The sequence below is a fragment of the Theropithecus gelada genome, chromosome 6 (genome assembly GCF_003255815.1).
Source record: "Theropithecus gelada isolate Dixy chromosome 6, Tgel_1.0, whole genome shotgun sequence".
NCBI lineage: Eukaryota > Metazoa > Chordata > Mammalia > Primates > Cercopithecidae > Theropithecus > Theropithecus gelada.
The window spans coordinates 16,118,413-16,137,598 of NC_037673.1; the positions used below are offsets into that span (position 1 = coordinate 16,118,413).

Here is a 19,186-nt window from a genome sequence, read left to right on the forward strand (position 1 = left end):
ATGTTCAATCAGAATTCTTTAATTTTTTTCAAAATATATAAATAGATCATGGAATGATAAAATTAGGACTTGATGAGTCAAAACACAATGAAACGTACTGTCAATATTTAAGACTCAGATAAAATACTCATTCTCGGTGTGTGATGTTCTCCAGGGCCTATTGTGGGGTGGGGGGAAGGGAGAAGGGATAGCATTAGGAGATATACTTACTGTAAATGACAAGTTAATGGGTGCAGCACATCAATATGGCACATGTATACATATGTAACAAACCTGCACGTTGTGCACATGTACCCTAGAACTTAAAGCATAATTTTAAAAAAATTTTAAAAAACGTATTCTCCAAAATATCTCCAGAGAAATGGCAACTGTTTTTGTTTCTAAGAAATTTGATTTTATAAAATGGGCAAATGCTCAAATTTTAAAAGAGAAGCTTGAAATTGTCATATATTACTGAAAGATTATTTGTTCATATGTCTTTGCTCTTGAAACCAGAATTGTAATAATCTTGACTAAAATACTAACATTAGTCATCAGAATTTAAGATATAATAACTCAGCACTAAATGTAAGTCGTGAAATTAAAAAAAAATCATTTCCTAACCAGGAAATGCATGGTCTTTTTGAGTGTTTATACTGAGGGCAAGAAAGTCAACTGGACTTTTTTCCTTTCCAGGTTGGCTTGGGAACTAACTGGCTCTTTCATTTTGCATCTCCCCTTTGAATATCAATGGAACACTTCATTTTATATCATTCATGCTGAAAGACAGAATAAACCCTGTCTTTGAATGTGTTAAGGGATTCAATTTGTGGATCAATTGTGTGATTCTTCTTTATTAGAGCAATGCCTTAGAGATTATATTTGAATAAAGATTTAGAACTTCCAAATGCTTTCATATGCGTTATCACATTTCATGCAAATTGTTCATATACATGATTAGCTCAATTATTCAGGCAACATCTAGTCAGTTTATATATTATTCAAAATATTCACTCTTTTATTTTTTTCTTTCTGGCCTGAAATTTGATCATTTTCTTTCTTATTAGACTTGTACTAGTGAGAAAAGAGCAAAGAAAAAAAGTAAAAACAAAAAATCATGCTGATCATATTTTAAACATTTATAGAGTTCTTTTAGAAAAGAATGACTGAAGATACTAAAATTGCTAGTCAAATTAAAGCTCTAGTAAGTAGAGGCATTAAATTTAAGTGATCTCAAAGTTATTCAACATTTCCAACTTAATCAAATATACTTAATCTATAACTTCTAATTAATAACATAATTATTTTATAATCATTATTTCCTTTATTTAGACTTGCATGGTTGGAATTATCCTTTCGCATTTTTATAGGTGAGAAAACAGAAGCATAGAGGGATGAAGGGGACCTGCCCAAGCAGAGGCCAGGATTAGAAACCAAGTATCTTGATCCCAAGCTTAGCATCCATCCCCTGAAGCTGGTAGTCCTCAAGCTTCTGCGTGCATCAGAACCTTGGAGGGGCTGTAAAACTCAGATGGCTGGGCCCCACCCCTGAAGTTCCCAATTCAGTAGATCTGGGTGGAGCCTGTGCATTTCTGCCACATCAGAGCAGGAAAATGCTCCGGATGCCGTGGTACCTCCCTACAGCCACCCACACCGCTCTACCCCTCGCCAACTGGTCACCATCGCGATGCCTGTGCACCTCACACATGCCACATAAATGCTGCATGATTGGCTTCCGTTTTCTCACAGTACTAGAGAACAATAGATGGGTCAAATGAAACACAGAAGTAACCTTTTCCTAGGGTTTATTTTAGCTAAAATGTTTGATTCTTTTTATCTTCTAAGTCACTGAGTTTATTAAGTAAAACAAAGAGACACAGGCCAGCAAGGAAAACTGTCCCCAAGTCCCTAACCTTCCAAGGGGCCCCTTTCTGCCCTCAGAGAATCTGCACAGTCATCATGATGTAAGACATGGAGATGTCTGTCCTCTCCCCAAATGCACAATACAGTAACGCCATTTGCATCAGCCAGGACCCCCAGCTTTGTAAAGGGCAACTGGTTTGCTCTTATTCCTTAGAAATAAACGACTATCCTTAGATCATTTGCTCCAAATAATTTCTTCAACCCTTCCTCCTTTCTTTCAGTTGCACAATATCTCACTTTAAATGGGCATTATCCTGTTAATTTTTTTTTCAAACTACACAGGAATATAGATTCTGTGCTTTCTTAGAAAAGCAGCCCAATTGTGACCCGCAGCTAATTCATTAACTGGAGAACTGAGATAACTCAATCCACAACATTCTCTATTAGATCCGAATGCTGAAAACGTAATCGCTGAAAGAAATGGATTACTGACAGTGTGTTAACGTTGAAGGTCATGGTCTTACCTATGCACACTAGATCCATAAAACCATACATTCCATAGCAGATCTGAAAAAGGATGTCCTTCCTCTGCCACACTGCATAGGGGCTGAAGGCTGACCAGAGGAGCCAAGTCACACTGGCTATTAAGAACAGGGATCCTAGGATTACAGCAATCATCTGAACTTTCTCAACCAGTGTTATAGAAATGCTCTGCCACTAAAAGAAAAACAGAGGCATGTAAGAAAGGTGCTGTGTGTAATTAAAAAAGAAAAAAAAAACATTTTCAGTCCAGTGTTTCTTTTCATAATGTTAGACCCTTTGAAATCTGATCAGTCCCCCAAATGAATTTTTTCATTTCATCCAGGCTATAAAAAAGACAAGCAGATAAAGATTAATGAATTGCCTTAACTTCATTATTTTCCGTAATTCACCATTCTGTAAGTTTAATGTAGTTTGATTCCAGATAATAGTACTGAGTGTGAATGGCTAAGGAATATTTAGTACCTGGAAATCACATTATTATCTTTCACGCAAGCATGAAATTAAATACGCTCTGACCATATATGGTGAGAACTTCTCTATCTGGTAATTTAGTTTGCTCTTAACACATTTGGCTACTGCAAAAAGAGGGAACTGTCTCTTGATTTTGTAGAAAAAAAATGTAAAAAGCAAATAAGTTATATAAGAACATCAGTGAAAAAGTCATTTAAGATAACACTAGGATAATCATAAAGGAAGTATAAAACTGTACATTATCTGTTATTGGTACATTCCATATACTCAGATATTACTGACTTTTTACTATCTAATGGGTAAGCCATGAAGCATTTTTGTCAAGATTTAAAATTTGTACCTACATGAAGAATCTTTGAAACTCACAAACATTTTCAGCATGTACTCTTCAGTGGGGCAAATAATTTGGTGCCAATTTGAATATTGAAGTATCAATATTCAAAAGAAATTTACAGTACAAATGATCAAAAATCCTTCAAGGCTGCTATTGACTGGAGAGGATTAATTAGTCATGTTCTCACTTTTGCATAATTGAAGCAGAAATGAAACCAGAATTGTTATTAAGGTTTGTCAGTAAACCATGAAACTCAAAACAACCTGTATAATCTCATCCTGTATGGAAGAACTCTGGCTATGGCAATATATGGCTTCTCAGAAGAATTCTTAAACAATTTTTAAAATCTTTTTTAAAATGAGCTTAAGCAATCAGTGTCCATCGGATGAATCTGAAATTTCGTCAAATGCTTTACTTACCTTCAGTCTGAACTTATGTATCCCCAAATGGTAAGTTGATGACACTGATCCTCTCTCTCTCATTGTCTGTCTATCACTCTCTCTCTTTCGTACACATACCATAAATAAATAATTTACATGTAACATTTTTAAGTATGTATGTGACCTTGCATATTCATGATACTATTAAATTCTACATTTGTTAAAGATTAAATACCAATGTACATTTGAAATATTTCATTCTCTAAAGTCATTTTCCTTATTTTTCTTTTAAAAAACAGAACCAAACAACAAAGTTTGGTGAAATACCGTGAGAAAGAGATTTCCATTCATTTTAATGTAAAGATTAATTTAGTGAGAAATGGTTTGTGCTTTTACAATTCTGAATGAGTAATAATTAAACTATTTCATAAGTGGGAGTTGAACAATGAGAACACATGGACACAGGGAGGGGGACATCACACTGGGGCCTGTCGGGGGTGGGAAAAAAGGGGAGGGAGAGCATTAGGACAAATACCTAATGCCTGTGGGGCTTAAAACCTGGATGACAGGTTGATGGGTGCAGCAAACCACCATGGCACATGTATACCTATGTAATAATCCTGCACGTTGTGCACTGTATTGCAGAACTTAAATTAAAATAAAAAATAATTAAACTAGTTGGTGTTATTTTGTCATTACAAAGGAATCAAGGCTGTATCCCAAGATGTGTCTGAAGTTGTTTTATTCCAGTTTCCTGACATAATTTTAAGTACATTTATGCCAAACTGCCAGGCCTTCATATCTTTAACCATTTTAAATCTGGTGTCACCAAACAGAGGTGACGTGTCAGTATCTCTTGTTCTTGTTCAGTTTTGATGCTCATTAAAATTTATTTTGAATGCAACATGGTGAGCAACTAAGAAAACAGTTATCATCCATCCTAAATGGGTGCTACCATGTCTATACACATTACCTTACCCTTTGGCAATTTATTAATCACATCAGATAGATGAAAACAAAGCATCCTTTAAGTCCATGAGGCATGTGCGTGTGTGTGTGTGTGTGTGTGTGTGTGTTTGACTTTCATATAGTGGGCTGCATGTTCAAAATGTGTATGCCTGAATTGGAGGAGTCCTAGGTAACCAAAGGTGAGTAACAAGGATTCACCAAGAAGAGACTTTACTGATACCTATTTTCTGTTTGCCAATAATTCTATGATGTAATCTTAGGGGAGTTAAATTTGAATAGCTCGAAACTGCGTAATGAATTATATTTGGCTTCAATAAGACCTACTAATTAATTGATCCAAGCCTCCCTGCATGATAACTCACCATGGTGTCTGTAGACATAGTGTGGCCAGGCCCTACTGAATGCTTGGATTTGGGAGGATGGAAGTGACAGTTGGATGCATTGGCTGTAGTATTTCCTGGGACCCTGGAAATGAATGGCCAAGCACTGACCCTGAGGTGCCGGCCTCTTCCATTTTCTGTATGGCACGCTTCTGACACACGAGGTGTGGCTGCTCCTAGGTGAGGAGGGTGAATGAATGAAGGGAGAGGCTCACCAGAAACAAGAAACCGGAACGCTTCACATTTGTTTTGGTGACAGCAAATTTAAATTTGTGTACAATTCAAATGCCTGGTAGTTTGGAATGAAGGTGTTTAAGATGATGTCCGGAGGCAAGGGAAAAAAGAACCACCCTTGATGACAGTACACTGGGAAGCTTAACTATTCACTATCATCATAGAAATTATTTTTGTTGCCAACATAGAAGTAATTTGGGATTTTTGAAGATTATTTTTTAAAGAAGGGTAAATGGTACAAAATCTATAGTGAGCTCCCTGAAATTTATTTTTGGTTTTATAACACCCTGCTAATAATGCAAATATGCAAATGTGTTTAAAAGTAAACAGACATTCCTCATATACTGATGAAACTTAAAATTAACGTCATTTCTGAATAGTTAATGAGGACACACCGTTACTGAAACCAAAATTACTAACCTCGATTATAAAAACAGGAATCTGCCTTTGACGACAGCTATCATCTTGGTAATTTCTCTGCCCAGTATATTTGGTGCTTTCTTATATCTCCCGTTATGTGCAAAAAGGAGAGTTGTTCTCATTCTTCCACTAGAAGAAATAATTTTGCCCTTGACCACTAGAAAACACTCTCCCAGTGTCCTTGCCCTTGGAGGGCGTGCATCATCTAATGGGCTCAGCCTGAAGGAGCTGTGTTAATGGGCCATTTGCTTCGATGATAAAAGTAGAAAATAAGTCACATGGGACTTCTCTCTCTACCCCAACGTTATAGCCAAAAGTTCTGGAAATAATTCAAAGGCCAGGATTTAAGTTTGTGAGATTATTTCCAAAACTTGTCAGTGAAATATTTCAATGGATAAACACACTGTCTCCTCTAAGGAGATACATAGGAGTGTGTGTGTCTGTGTGTACGTGTGTGTGTGTGTACGCGTGCACACGCGCGTGTGTTGCATTTAACTTTCTTCCCACATTTGGAAAGAAAAGTACTATAACAATAGCCAGATTGGCTCTAAATAGTTGCTACTGCTTGCTTGCTTGCCTTCCTGCCTGTCTGCCTTCCTTCCTTCCTTCCTTCTTTCTTTCTTTCCATAATAGTTGAATATGTGTGATTCTTTCATATTCCTGAAAAGCTGTTTACTTGTACAAAACAATTTCATCTACTGTTTCCAGCAAAAGTGGGATCAACTGGCACCTCTTTTGAAAGCTCACCCTCATTTAGTGCACTAGAAGAAGTAATTTAATAATTTACTGAATTTAATAATTTAATAATTATAGCTTATATTTTTACAGGACTGACACATGCCAGGCACTTTTCTAAGAGTTTATTTATTTGTATTAAGTCATTTAATTCCCAACTTCTCTGTGAGGGAATTACTATTGTTATCTCCATTTTACAGGTAAGTAAACTGAGGCAGAGAGAAGTTAAACAATGTGCCCAAGGTTACACATCTAGTGAGGACTGGAGCTGAGGTACAAACCCAGGTAGTCTGGCTTCCAGGTTCATGCTTTTACCACTTACACTAGACTACGTAATAATTCCACCGAGAGCTTTGATAACAATTAATGGCATACACCCCACCTCTGCAGTGCCATGACAATTCTCCTGATGAAGCTTCCCAGTCTGTCTTCTCTAGGCTACTGAAAGAGCTTTCTAGCTGAACTTGAAGCTGTGAGTCATTCCCTGCTCCTCAGACTAATTCCCTGGGGTTCATTCCTAACGCAAGGGGAGCTGCCCCTCTAAGCTTCAGCGAGGAGGGCTACATGTTTGGTTCAGCACATATCCTCAGCGTCTGGCAGAAGGATCAAAAAGGGATGGAGCGCGATTAAGAGGAAGAGAGGAAAGGAGCAGGGAAGGAGGGAGGGAGGAAGGAAGGAAGGAAGGAAGGAAGGAAGGAAGGAAGGAGGGAGGGAGGGAGGGAAGGAAGGAGGGAGGGAGGGAGGGAGGGAGGGAGGGAGGGACGGACGGAGGAAGGAAGGAGGGAGGGAGGGAGGGAGGGAGGGAGACAGGGAGGGAGGGAGACTCCTCAATTCAACTTCATATGACTTCTTTTTATTCTACCAAATGCACTCTTTACTTTGGTCCCTCTGTGCCTTTGAGCACGCTCTTTCCTCGGCATGCAGCGTCTGCCTCCTCTTTTTTCAACTGATCTATCCATCCATACCTGGCACTAATGCCACCTCTTCTAAAAAGCCATCCTCTCATGCACTTCCTCTCCTAAACAGGATCATTCTGTCTGGGCCCTCACAGTCCACTATTTATACTTCTGGGGAAAGCTGGCTTCCTTCCTTCACTCTCGAATCCCAGATAGCCGTGTCCGTCCCCGTTGTCCCCAGACTGCAGGTTTCCCGGTGGCAGACGCTGAGTCTCATGCCCCCTCCGGTGCACCACAGAGCTGAGCACACCCAGGAAATGCTGGAAATACACGGAATTCGGACTTTAGTTTCCACCGCTCATCCGACTGCCAGATTTGCACTCTCTCTACATCCATCCCATCAGTGCCTATGGATAAAGACCCACTCTGGCCAAGCCACCAGTTAGTCAGGAAAGGAGAACTCAGATTTGTCTCCAAAGCTTCAGTTCTTTCTAAAATGTCCTTCTCTCTGCCTACTCTCTCTGCTCTCACCCCTAATTCCCTACTTAAACTGACACATCCTATATCTGAAAGGAAAAACAACATGGGCACAGTCATACCTGTTTAAAAGGTGGCTGTGGGAATAGACAAAATTCAACACCTTGCGAAAACAATCCAACAAAGTTCCAAAATCTGACTCATACCTTTCTAAATGGCATCTCCAAATACTTCTTGAATCTGAAAGCTGCAGTTTGTTAATTTTAACACGAAGAAGACAAGCTCAAAGAGTTATATCTCTTTAATTTTAGTGAAATTTTGGGAGAAATCAACTAACTCACATTGGATGTTATGTAATATTCTCCTTACTTGTAACTGTCCAGAGATGTACCAATAGGGTCCACCAGTCCTACAAAGATTCTGAAAGTGTACATGGCCCAGAGTTGAGTATCTTTGCGTGGGAGGTTCTGTGTTAGTGGAGCATTCTCCATGAGAAATTAGAAAAGCACTCCAATAATTTCCACAGATTGCCGTGAAATCAGGCAAATACTGTGTTCTTATCAATGAAGTATGACTAATTAATAGAGGTTTATTACTGCCTTCAGAGAATAAAGGAGGGAAGAAAAAGCTGTGAATTTTCTTTAAGGAAATGACAGGATACTCCAAGTCTCTTCCTGTACAAATCCCTTCCAGCCAGTAAGCTAAGCACTTGAGACAGACAGACACTCCATCAGGTCTCTGAGAAGCTATTTAGAAGAAGGTGGACCTGTCTTTCTGTTGTCTGAAAAAGTTGATAAACTTTCTCAATCTAGGAACCAATTTCCTCTCTGAAAGTAGCACATGCTCAGAGGGAACGAGGCTGAACTCCGAGCGAGAGAAGATCTGCTCAGGGTGCCTTAAATCATTCGGTCTCGGGTACTGTTTCATCTTTGTTTTCACAAGGCAGGCCAGAATGAATCATAAGTTAATAGATTTGTAGTATGATGATTTATTCTGTGTGCTATATGACAGGCGGGATTACTCAACAGTGTCACAGGAGAGAACACCTGCTCTTAAGAGGTGTCCTCTTCAGAAAACGGATTTAGCTAAAACTTACATTCAATCATCTTTAGATGGTGTGCAAATTGCAACACTAAAGTTGGGATTTGAAATGCTGGCAGAAAACATCTCAATGTGTAATCAAGTTGACATGTAGATACAAAATTCAGTTAATTATATGCCCATTCTTTGTAGAGCTGTATTTATAGGCTGCATATTAAAAGTGATTTTCATGATTTGGTATGAGTCTTTTCTGCCAGAAAAGCATTTTCACAAATTTATCAGAGCTGAGCTAAAGATTAGACAAAAGGAATTTGCTTTGCCTAAGAAAGAGGAAATCTAAACAACCTAGAGAAAATCATTAGAAAACATAGAACCATTTCTCTGGAAAAACTGTTAACAATTACTTAAATGAAAGAGGGATATAATAACTGATGCTAAAGATGGAGAGCAGTAAGGAGATATTATAAATAACTGTATGCCCATTAATCCCAGAGCATGAAGGAAATAGGTAACTTCCTCAGAAAACTTAATTACCAAAACTGACTCAAGAAGAAATGGAATGTATGAATAATTCTACATAGAAACTGAAGTTGTCATCAAAAGCTTTCCACAAATAAGACAACAAACACCTCCAGGACCAGTTTCACCAGATGTTATAAAGCATTTAAAGACAACATCTTATCAATCTGACATATTCTCTCTCAGAAAACAGAGGAGGACAGAACATTTTCCAACTCATTTTACAAGGCCAACACAACGCTGATACCAAAACCTGACAAAAACATTATAAGAAAGGACAAATTTCAGGCCAATATTCTTTAAGAGCATGGATGAGAAGAAATCCTCTACTAGATATTAGCAAATTGAATCCAGCAATATATAAAAACAACAGTGCAGCAAGAGTGAATGAGGTTCACCCTAGAAATGCAAGGTCAATATAACATCCAAATAGCAATCAATGCAACAGACCATATTAGAAATAAAAATATCCTCTCAATAGATGTGGTAAAGTCATTTGGTATACCCCCATTCATGATGAAAACTAGGAAGAGAAATAAAAGGGCATCTAAAAAACACTTACAGATAGGATCATATCTAATTGTGTGGAGGGGAAACGCTATCTTTTCTCTGATCAGGAACTAGGCAAAGATTTTCACCCGTTTTACTCCTATTCGACCTTGCACTGAGTGTCCTACTCAATGCAATGAACTAAATAACAAAAAGAGAAAAGTATAAAAATTATAAAGGAAAAACTATGAAACTGTCTCTCTTTTTAGATAGCATGATTATCTGCATAGAAATCCTAGGGAATTTATAAGAAAACCTAATAGAAGTAGTAAATTAATTTACCAAAGCCTCAAAATACAAGATAACAGGCAGGGTGTGGTGACTCACACCTGTAATCCCAGCACTTTGGGGAGGCAGAGGCAGGCGGATCACCTGAGGTCAGGAGTTCAAGACCAACCTGGCCAACATGGCGAAACCCTGTTTCTACTAAAAATACAAAAATTAGCCAGGTGTGGTGGCAGTACCCTGTAATCCCAGCTACTCAGGAGGCTGAGACAGGAGAATCGCTTGAACCCAGGATGCAGAGGTTGCAGTGAGTTGAGATCACACCACGACATTCCAGCCTGAGAGGCAGGGTGAGACTCCATCTCAAAAAAAAGAAAAAAGAAAAGAGATAACAATTATCAATTATATTTAAATATAAACAGCAAAAAGTTGAAAAGTGAAATTACAAAAACAATACTACATAAACAACAAAAATCATAAATGACTTAGGACTAATTTCTTTAAAAGATAATCTACAAATTGTTGTTAGATACAATTCAAAAAGAACTATATAAGATTTATTTTTTAAAAAGTTGGAGTGTTCTTGTTAAATGATCCTCCAAACCTCTTCTTCCTTGTTTCTACACTTTTGATGTACATGATTTTTAGCTTAATAAAAGCCATTTTCTTTGCAAAAAGAGGAAAAGAAAAGAAAAATATAGATGTGAGTATTAAACAAGGAATGCACACCTATTAGAAATGGGTTTACGAACGAAGATTTTTCAAGAAAGATGATTAAATTTTCAAGAAATATGACCCACTTATTTCTAATTTCTAAGAAATATGAACTTGGGCTATGACAACTATGAATCAGCTCCTGTCATATCAGCCACATGGTAGAAATTTGATACTATGTGGAGATACATTTAGTGTTTCAAATATTTATAGAATTATTATAACCCAAAAAAGAGAGGGACAAAATGGGTTCCTCAACTGCTTACATATTATAATGCAAACTATCACTTTGTTGATTTTTCACTGGTGTCATTTCATTAAAAACATTTTTAAATGCCAAAAATAAATAAGACTCATATAAATTACAGTTGTGGCTAAAAAGACTCACCATTGTTCAAATTGTCATTCTCTTCCACTTTAACTTCAAAAGTTAAAATAGAAGCAAAATAGTATCAGAAAAACAAAAGCTTCCTGTTTGGTTTTTTAAAAAGTTTTTTAAAAGAGACCACTCATTTGAAGTTAATCAGTGTAATTTTAATTCATAGAAATCAAAAAAGAAAATTGTTGGTTGCTATTTCCAAAAGAATTAGGCACGACAAAATGCTCCAGACTCACTTTCTCGTGTGAAAAGATCTTTCCTCCACTTCTTCAGCTATTGGTAACACACATCCTTTGAGGGATGGTGTCTTGACCATAGATCACCATTTTGTTCATTAAAATAACTTGAACTCAATCATGCAACCAACAAAAAAGCAGAGAGGTGAGTGGGGAGCTCCCCATGCGTACTCGGGAATGCTGTCAGGATTTCATGTTATTGTATAGAATTTAGAATGTCAATAAATATTTTCTTCCAGAAACCTGGAAATCCCAGTGGGTTTGAAGGGCCACGACCCAGGACTATGGCAATATGCTCAGTATGATTTGCTGCTCAGGAGGAAGAAATTAAGCACCCTGAGGGATGCATTACACTGGGGGTTCCTGGGATAAGTGTCCAAGACCATGTGTCTGGGTCCCAGAATTGCAAAGGAAGAGAGAAATTTTCTTTCCCCAGAAAAGAAGCCCTGGGAGGAGACAGCCCCTAGGAAGACTTCACTCTGATAAGGAGATTCTTCCCCACCTTCCTTGGGGTACTGGATTCAAGTGGAGTGGACACAGGAGTAGCCGAGGCTGCCCTTTAACTCCAGGACCAGGAGAATAAAATCCTGGATGAGTCAGAACAAAGGTAAAACTGGCTCAAGGCCATGGAGGCAGCAAAAGGAATACTAGGCCAGGGCCAGAGTGACCAGATAAGCCCAGAAAGTTCCAAAATTCAATTCCAGGAGGAGCAAAATTAATACAATGTGAAGGTTTGGTTATCAAATGAGAATCAGGGCCAGTAGAGCCCAGTGATGTGGAGTGGAGAGTAACTCTAAATGGCAGAGGGAGCTGTAGGTGGCCAGTGAACAGGAAACTAACAACACGAGTGAGATAGGCCTTACAAAGCAGTGTCTACCCAAGAAAACCCTTGCATCAAAGGCTGCCCTTTACTCAGGTGCCAAGTCTTTGGAAACAGGAGTTGAATCCTGTTTCCAGAATCTCCTATCCGTCTGTCTCCATTCACAGGAGGAGGGTATATCAGAGCAGCAGAAGGTGTAAAAAGTTTTCTTAGAAGGAATAAAAATGCTTAGTGAGAAGGTTGTGTCTAACTGAGAAGTTAACAGGAACAACAATTATTTGGACTGACTTACAAGCATTAATTTGCCAACTACAGGGCAACTACAGAGTCCACAGAAGAAATACCAAAGATTCTGGATCTCATCAAACAAACAAACAAACAAAAAAGCATATTTATTCCTTTATTTGCATTCTCTAATTCTTCCAGAACCATTCATATCTCATCTCTCCATGTCATCTCTTATTTGATTGCTGTGGATGTGCATACTTGTCAGAGGCTTATTAGTCCAGCTTTAACAGTCTAAAAGTTGAAATAAAAATGCATTTTAGGCACCTGTAGTCCCAGCTACTCGGGAGGCTGAGGCAGGAGAATGGCGTGAATCCAGGAGGCAGGGCTTGCAGTGAGCTGAGATCGCACCACTGCACTCCAGGCGACAGAGCGAGACTCCATCTCAGAAAAAAAAAATGCATTTCAGCTCTTCAGTTTTCAATTTATGCTGCCTTCTCCTTCTGAGTTTTAATTGTGTCTCATAACAAAAGCAGGTGCTAGCTATTATTTCAAATCAGGGAAATCTTCCCCAAGTGTCAACTGTCTAATACAATTAGGCTTAGTAACTAGATTTTGCCCCATATGAATTAAAAGTGTGTGTCTGCATATGATGCATTTTTATTTCATTACCCCTCTCAATATTCAGTATTAATTATGTTTAAATACACACTTCCCAGGGGAGCCCTATCTAACTAATTAGTAGGTGGTCATAACTAGATTTACTTGTTCTCTCCATGAGGAGTTGAAAGCTACCTTTGCTAAAGGAGCTTATTTAAACTCTCAATAGGCTATTGCTGTTTTCAACCTTGCTTTTGGAGCAGAATTTTCATTGAAAGCAATGACCTTCCCATTTGAAATATTTCAGTTCATGTAGGCCAACTCAATTTGTCCTGGTAGTCAGAACAACACTATTAGTAATTAGGGACCATAGTGTGAGGCAGATTAGCCCTTGCATGAAATTTATGCAGAATCCTTTACAAAGTGGCTTCTCTTGGCTACAGGGAGGCAGCATATTATGTTGGGACAAATAGAGAGCTGTGAATTGGCACTGCTACCGAGCAGGTAATTCTTCTCATAAGGACCTCAATGTTCTTCTTTATAAAATAACATTTGGTATATCTTAGAATAATTGTGTGTTGATGCCTCCATGCATTGGTCTCCTTCCTTAATTGGGGTTCTGAGGAATGAAACAATTGCTATAAGATCATAAGGTGGCTGAGTCAGTAACAGAAAAAACACAGCCCATTAAGCTGAGTTGAATGTGCAGTGTCCGCTACTACATGGAACTGGGCTTTGCCTCAGTTCTTGGTTAAAGTCACACTGTAAGATGATACTGATACGTACAGGAGGCAGGGAAATACTGGGTAGAAGAGGGTGGGGTCCCTGGAGAGGGCTACACCCTCAAGCCTGGACCTGCGGTCCTAAATGAGAACTTCACACCCCTGTCTTCCTGCCTGAATGTAGCCTTCTGGTCTACCACGCCCTCTGTCCTCTGCCCATAAGAACCCCAGACCCCAGACTCAACACACATACACAGAAGAGAGAAGTGTCTGAATGTCTAGAGAAGCAGCAACTGGACATCAGAGACTATGGCCAGGAAGAGTTCAGCCACGGACAGCCAAACTACAAGACTGTCTTCACACTCCAACCCATTTCCAGCTCCCCATCCTGCTGAGAACCACTTCCACTGCTCAATAAAATCTCCACATTCACCATGTTTCAAGTCTGTGTGACCTCGTTCCTCTTGGGCACTGGACAAGGACCTGGGTGTGGGTCAAGAGGCTGTCACACTGACTTTCCACTGAGCTGTGTGGGCCAGTACAGGGTTTGTTCCTGCCACGACCCAAAGGCACTTGCCCTGGCTCCTGTACCCACTCACCTGCATGCTCCCCGTCCTGCAAGGGATTTGAGCATTGCTGGCTAAGTAAGCCACCCTTTTCCAAGTCCCGCGAAGGGGTCAAGGGAACTATCTTGTCTCAACACCACCAATATAAAAATACATATGGAATTCTGACCCCTTTAAGCATCTAATATGTATAAATGTATTCATTCAAAATGCACTTATCAGATGTCTGGTACATGCCAGAACCTACAAAAGTCACCATGAGATCACTGCCCAAGCAGGGGTGTGGAAAAAAAAAAGAAAACCTCCACAAAAGTCTAAAAATCACAATACAGCTTGGTATGCACTCATAGAGAAAAGTGAATATGGTGCTTGATGAATGGAGAAACTGCATCTGCTCTGGTCATCAGGGGAGGTTTCCAGAACAAGGAAGCACTTGAGCTGAGTTTGACAGGATGAGTCAGAAGAGTTGGCTAGGTGGAGAGACAGCCGAGGACCTGGGGAGACGGACAGACAAAGAGAAGTATGTGCACAAGAGCTGGTGTGTTTGGGAAATGGTGAGGTTTTATTACTGCCAGAGAGTAGAATCCATGTGGGCAAGCTTGAAGGGGGTTTCTAGGATTAACTATAGCGTTTCAATTTTATCCTACAAGGCAATGATGATTATAAAATCACAAGAAAGAACTAGGTTTGAATATGGAAGGATGTGGCAGAGATGTTCACCTGCCTAGTCATGTTCTTGCTTCCTGTATTTTCCAAAGGTGGTTAAAATAATACATCCTGTCCATGTGCTTTCTTGCTATGTGGCTCTTGTCATTCCCCATCAAGAAGCTGTGCCCATTTCTCCACCCCCTAGAATACAGGGGATGCTTTGACCAATAGCATATGGCAGAAGAGGCTCTGTGTCAATTCCAAACACAGATTTTAACTGACTGGCAGCTTCTGTTTCCCCTCTTTTAAAAGTCATGCCACATAAGAAGTACTGAAACCACCATGCCATGAGAAGTTCAAGACACATGGGAGAGGCCCTGGCAGATGAGATGACACGTGGAGAGGGAGACCAAGGGGCACGGAGGCACTAGGCATGTAAGCAAAGTTCTCATGGAAGTGCATCCTCCTGCCCAAGAATCCTAGGCAGATGCCACATCGATCACAGACAAATCACCCAGAAGAACCCTTTCAGACCATAAAATTGTGAGCAAAAGGAAAATAGTTGTTTGAAACCACTAAATATCTTTGCACCATGGTAACCGCAGGAGAAACAGACTAAAATTCAGAAAACCAGACTCTTCGTGTATCAGCAACTCAGCTGAGCTGCCCAACTTCTCGACCCTTTCTCTTCCTTTAAAATGAAGATTTTGATTAAGTCATCTTTAAGGCCCCTTTCTGCTCTATAATTCCTTAGAGTACTCACTTCGCTTTACTATTCAACCTTTTATTTCCTTCCCACCTTTTCCCCTTACCCCTCTTCCTCCAACTCCTTTTCCCCACAACTACCTTAGGAATTCTATAACAAAAAGCCCTTTAAAGGATGAGAAATGGCCGGGCGCGGTGGCTCAAGCCTGTAATCCCAGCACTTTGGGAGGCCGAGACGGGCGGATCACGAGGTCAGGAGATCGAGACCATCCTGGCTAACACGGTGAAACCCCGTCTCTACTAAAAAATAAAAAAAAAATTAGCCGGGCGAGGTGGCGGGCGCCTGTAGTCCCAGCTACTCAGGAGGCTGAGGCAGGAGAATGGCGGGAACCCGGGAGGCGGAGCTTGCAGTGAGCTGAGATCCGGCCACTGCACTCCAGCCTGGGCGACAGAGCGAGACTCCGTCTCAAAAAAAAAAAAAAAAAAAAAAAAAGGATGAGAAATGTTTTGGGGGTGGTAAAATATTCTAAAACTATATGGTTATAAAAGTTGAACAAGTCTATAAATTTGCTAAAAATTATTGAATTGTACACTTAAAATGGGGGAATTTTATAGCATATAAATTACATCTCAATAAAACTATTTTTAAGGCCCTGGGGAAAAAAATCCTTAAAATAGCAAAATGAATATAAAATCTTTTTGGCAATTATTTGTCCGGTTGGTGTGAGTTATCTTCAATTGTGAAATACTTGAAAAACACTTAATTTTTAAAAGTAAATCTAGCTCCTGGTACAATCCAACAGAGAGGGAACCCCAAAGAAGGTCATTTACCTCAAAAAAAAAAAAAAGGCTCAGTTTTTGTTTTTGTTTTGTTTTCCTTCCTGGAAGGTTGTAGGCTGACTAATGAGTTTGGACTCTGAGGTCAGATTTGAATGGAGGGTCTGTTACTCCATCTCTTTGCTGTACGGCTTTGAGCAAAAATAACCTATTTTCCTCACCTTTAAAACTGTATAATAGTAATTATTATATAAGGTTATGGTAAGGACTAAACACACACACACATACACACACACCCCACATCCCACTTCCCACAGTGCCTAGGCACATAGTGAGTGTTCACATAGCTGTAATTTTTCTTCCAAGGTAACAGAGCGCTGACTGATAACTTCTCTGAGTAAAGCAAATCCCCTAGCCCTTCACTTCTGGAGGCTTCTGGATGAAGTCTGACGGAAGAATAATCACCAGTGTGTCTGGGCACTGCTGCCCGGCCCATCTCCCAGTTAAACTCCAAATCATGTCTCCTTTCCTGACATCCTGCTGTGGCTTGCATATCACGTTGCTTAAAGTGCAAAGAAATTCTTTCCACTGACATAAAGAACTGTAACTCTCTTATGTGAGATTTGGCAGCTCATTAATCCTCAGTAAGGAATGGGGAAAGGGAGGGATAGCTATGATACCTTCTCATATTTTATCCTTTACTTTGAACAATATTTTAACATAACAAATAAACAAATGCCTCACAGTCCTTCAGTTTTCCCTTCAGTAAGGGTTTTACTACGGTATTAATAAAGAACAAGCTTTTCCTCACTCAAGAGATCTTCCCCTTGCTTAAACTTTAGGGCAGTCATTCATATTTTGATTTAGAACTCACTATTTGCCAAGCCAGGTAGAAATGTACCGAGATACCCCAGCCTCTGGCCAGAACACCTGACAGTCCAGGAAGGGAGGAGACACTTGACCAATGGCTGCAGGGCATCCCCCAGTCACCCCAAGCCACAGAAAGCACAGAGAAGGTAACATGGGCTCTGAGGTTTTGAAGCATCTGTAGAAGTTCATTAGGCAGAAAGGAACGTGCCCATCAGAAGGCCAAGTACCTCTCGATCTCTGGCTTCCTGTTTTTTTAAATTTCATTTTATCTTTCACTTGCCTTCCCCATACTTTTGAGTTCCCATCCCATGTTGGGTTTTGCAAGTCAACGACAAATAGTCAAATAGTGACTTGCTTTGCCCTTTTATGCGAATGATCCAGTACAATATCTGTTTTTTATCTTCAAAGAGCTCACAATCTACTTGATAAGATCATGGCATGGAAATGAGGGGACCAAACAACACTGCATGCCACTGAGCCATAAACTATGTAGAAGAGACCATGAGTTTCAAAATGGGAGCTGGGTAGATAGATGTCAAAAAAGTCTGAGATGAGACCTTCCAGGCAGGAGCAACCTGAACGAGGCTCCATGAAGAGGGAATAAGCAAGGGGTGCCTCTGTGGCATCCCATTCAAAATAAGCCTGTGTCTGTCAACCCTAGAGGGGTCATTTGAAAAGTAGAAAGGGTGGTCGGCAATCTGATAGCTCTATCTACATAACATCCAACAATATGACCAATTTTCTCCCTGTAAATCCTGTTAAAATATGATTGTCCCTTGACACATCTGCTTCCCTGACCACACTGTGAGCTCTCTACAGGCAGGATGTCTGAGTTCTGTGAGTTGGCCCAATGCCATGGTAGCATCAGAACACAAGACACATTGGGCCCACGCATGAAGTGTGGTTTTGTTTTCTTTCTTTACATGAGTGACTTGTGGTAACAGCATGAAAAGATCCCAAAAGCCACTGTAGCTTCTAATTCTAGTCCAGTCATTCTCAGCCAAGGGTGATTTTGCCCTACCCTACCCTACCCTATCACCGGGAGATATTTGACAATATCTGAGGATATTTTTTGTTGACATTACTGGAGATGGTGCCATTGACATCTAGGGGGTAGAGGCTAGGGATGCTGCTAAACATCCTATGATGGACAGGACAGACCTTGCAACTTTAAAAACCCTTCTGACCCAAACTGTCAATAGTGCTGAGGTTGAGAAACCCTGTTCCAGTCTATCACACATAAAGACTAAAACAGGTGCTGTGTTTGGCTTGTGGGTGTTCTGGTTCTCTCTGGGGTCATATATTCTCAATCCTACTCATTCTTAATCTTTCTTGCCAATTCGAGGGAGGTGGTCTATTACTCATGGAAATGGAAGAAACCACCTGCCTCATGAACGTCAGATGTGGCCGGGCCCTGGCTGCAGGTGAGGTGTGTTACGAAGCTGCACCCGTACTACCTATACTTCTTACAACATTTCCAATTGTCCCTACAAACATTCCAAAATAACAAACATTGCAGAAGAAATGAAGATGACAGTATCCACATAACAGCTAAACCACCTTATAAGCAACTTTACTTAGAACCAGGGCTTACCTGATTCAAGACATGCAGGCAAGTTTTCTAGTTTCTCCCTCCCAAGAGTTGCTTGGAGTGAAAAATAAACTAAGTAGTTTGGAAAAGAGAGGAGGGCTTGATGGAAGCACTACTGATTTTTTTTTTGAAAATCAGACTACCATATGATTGCTTTTTAGGCAGTTATGTCCCTACTAAAGAATAATTTATTCTTCAAAAAATTTATTTGACAAAAGTTTTGTGATTGGGAGTACTGGAGTTAAGCATGTTTTGCAAATAGTAAATTAAGGTGGCTTATGTCTCCCAAGTAATTAATAAATTATTAAAGAGCTACAA

The 19,186-nt window shown here is 39.8% G+C and overlaps 1 protein-coding gene across 1 annotated transcript in view; it reads right to left on the bottom strand.

Annotated features, from left to right (window-relative positions):
• The window catches only part of MARCH11 (membrane associated ring-CH-type finger 11), a 115,185-nt gene that overhangs the window by 21,320 nt on the left and 74,679 nt on the right, over positions 1-19,186 (bottom strand). Inside the window, exon 3 of the mRNA XM_025388574.1 lies at positions 2,367-2,559. Coding sequence (XP_025244359.1) covers positions 2,367-2,559 — 193 coding nt within the window. The remainder of the gene's footprint in view (positions 1-2,366; positions 2,560-19,186) is intronic.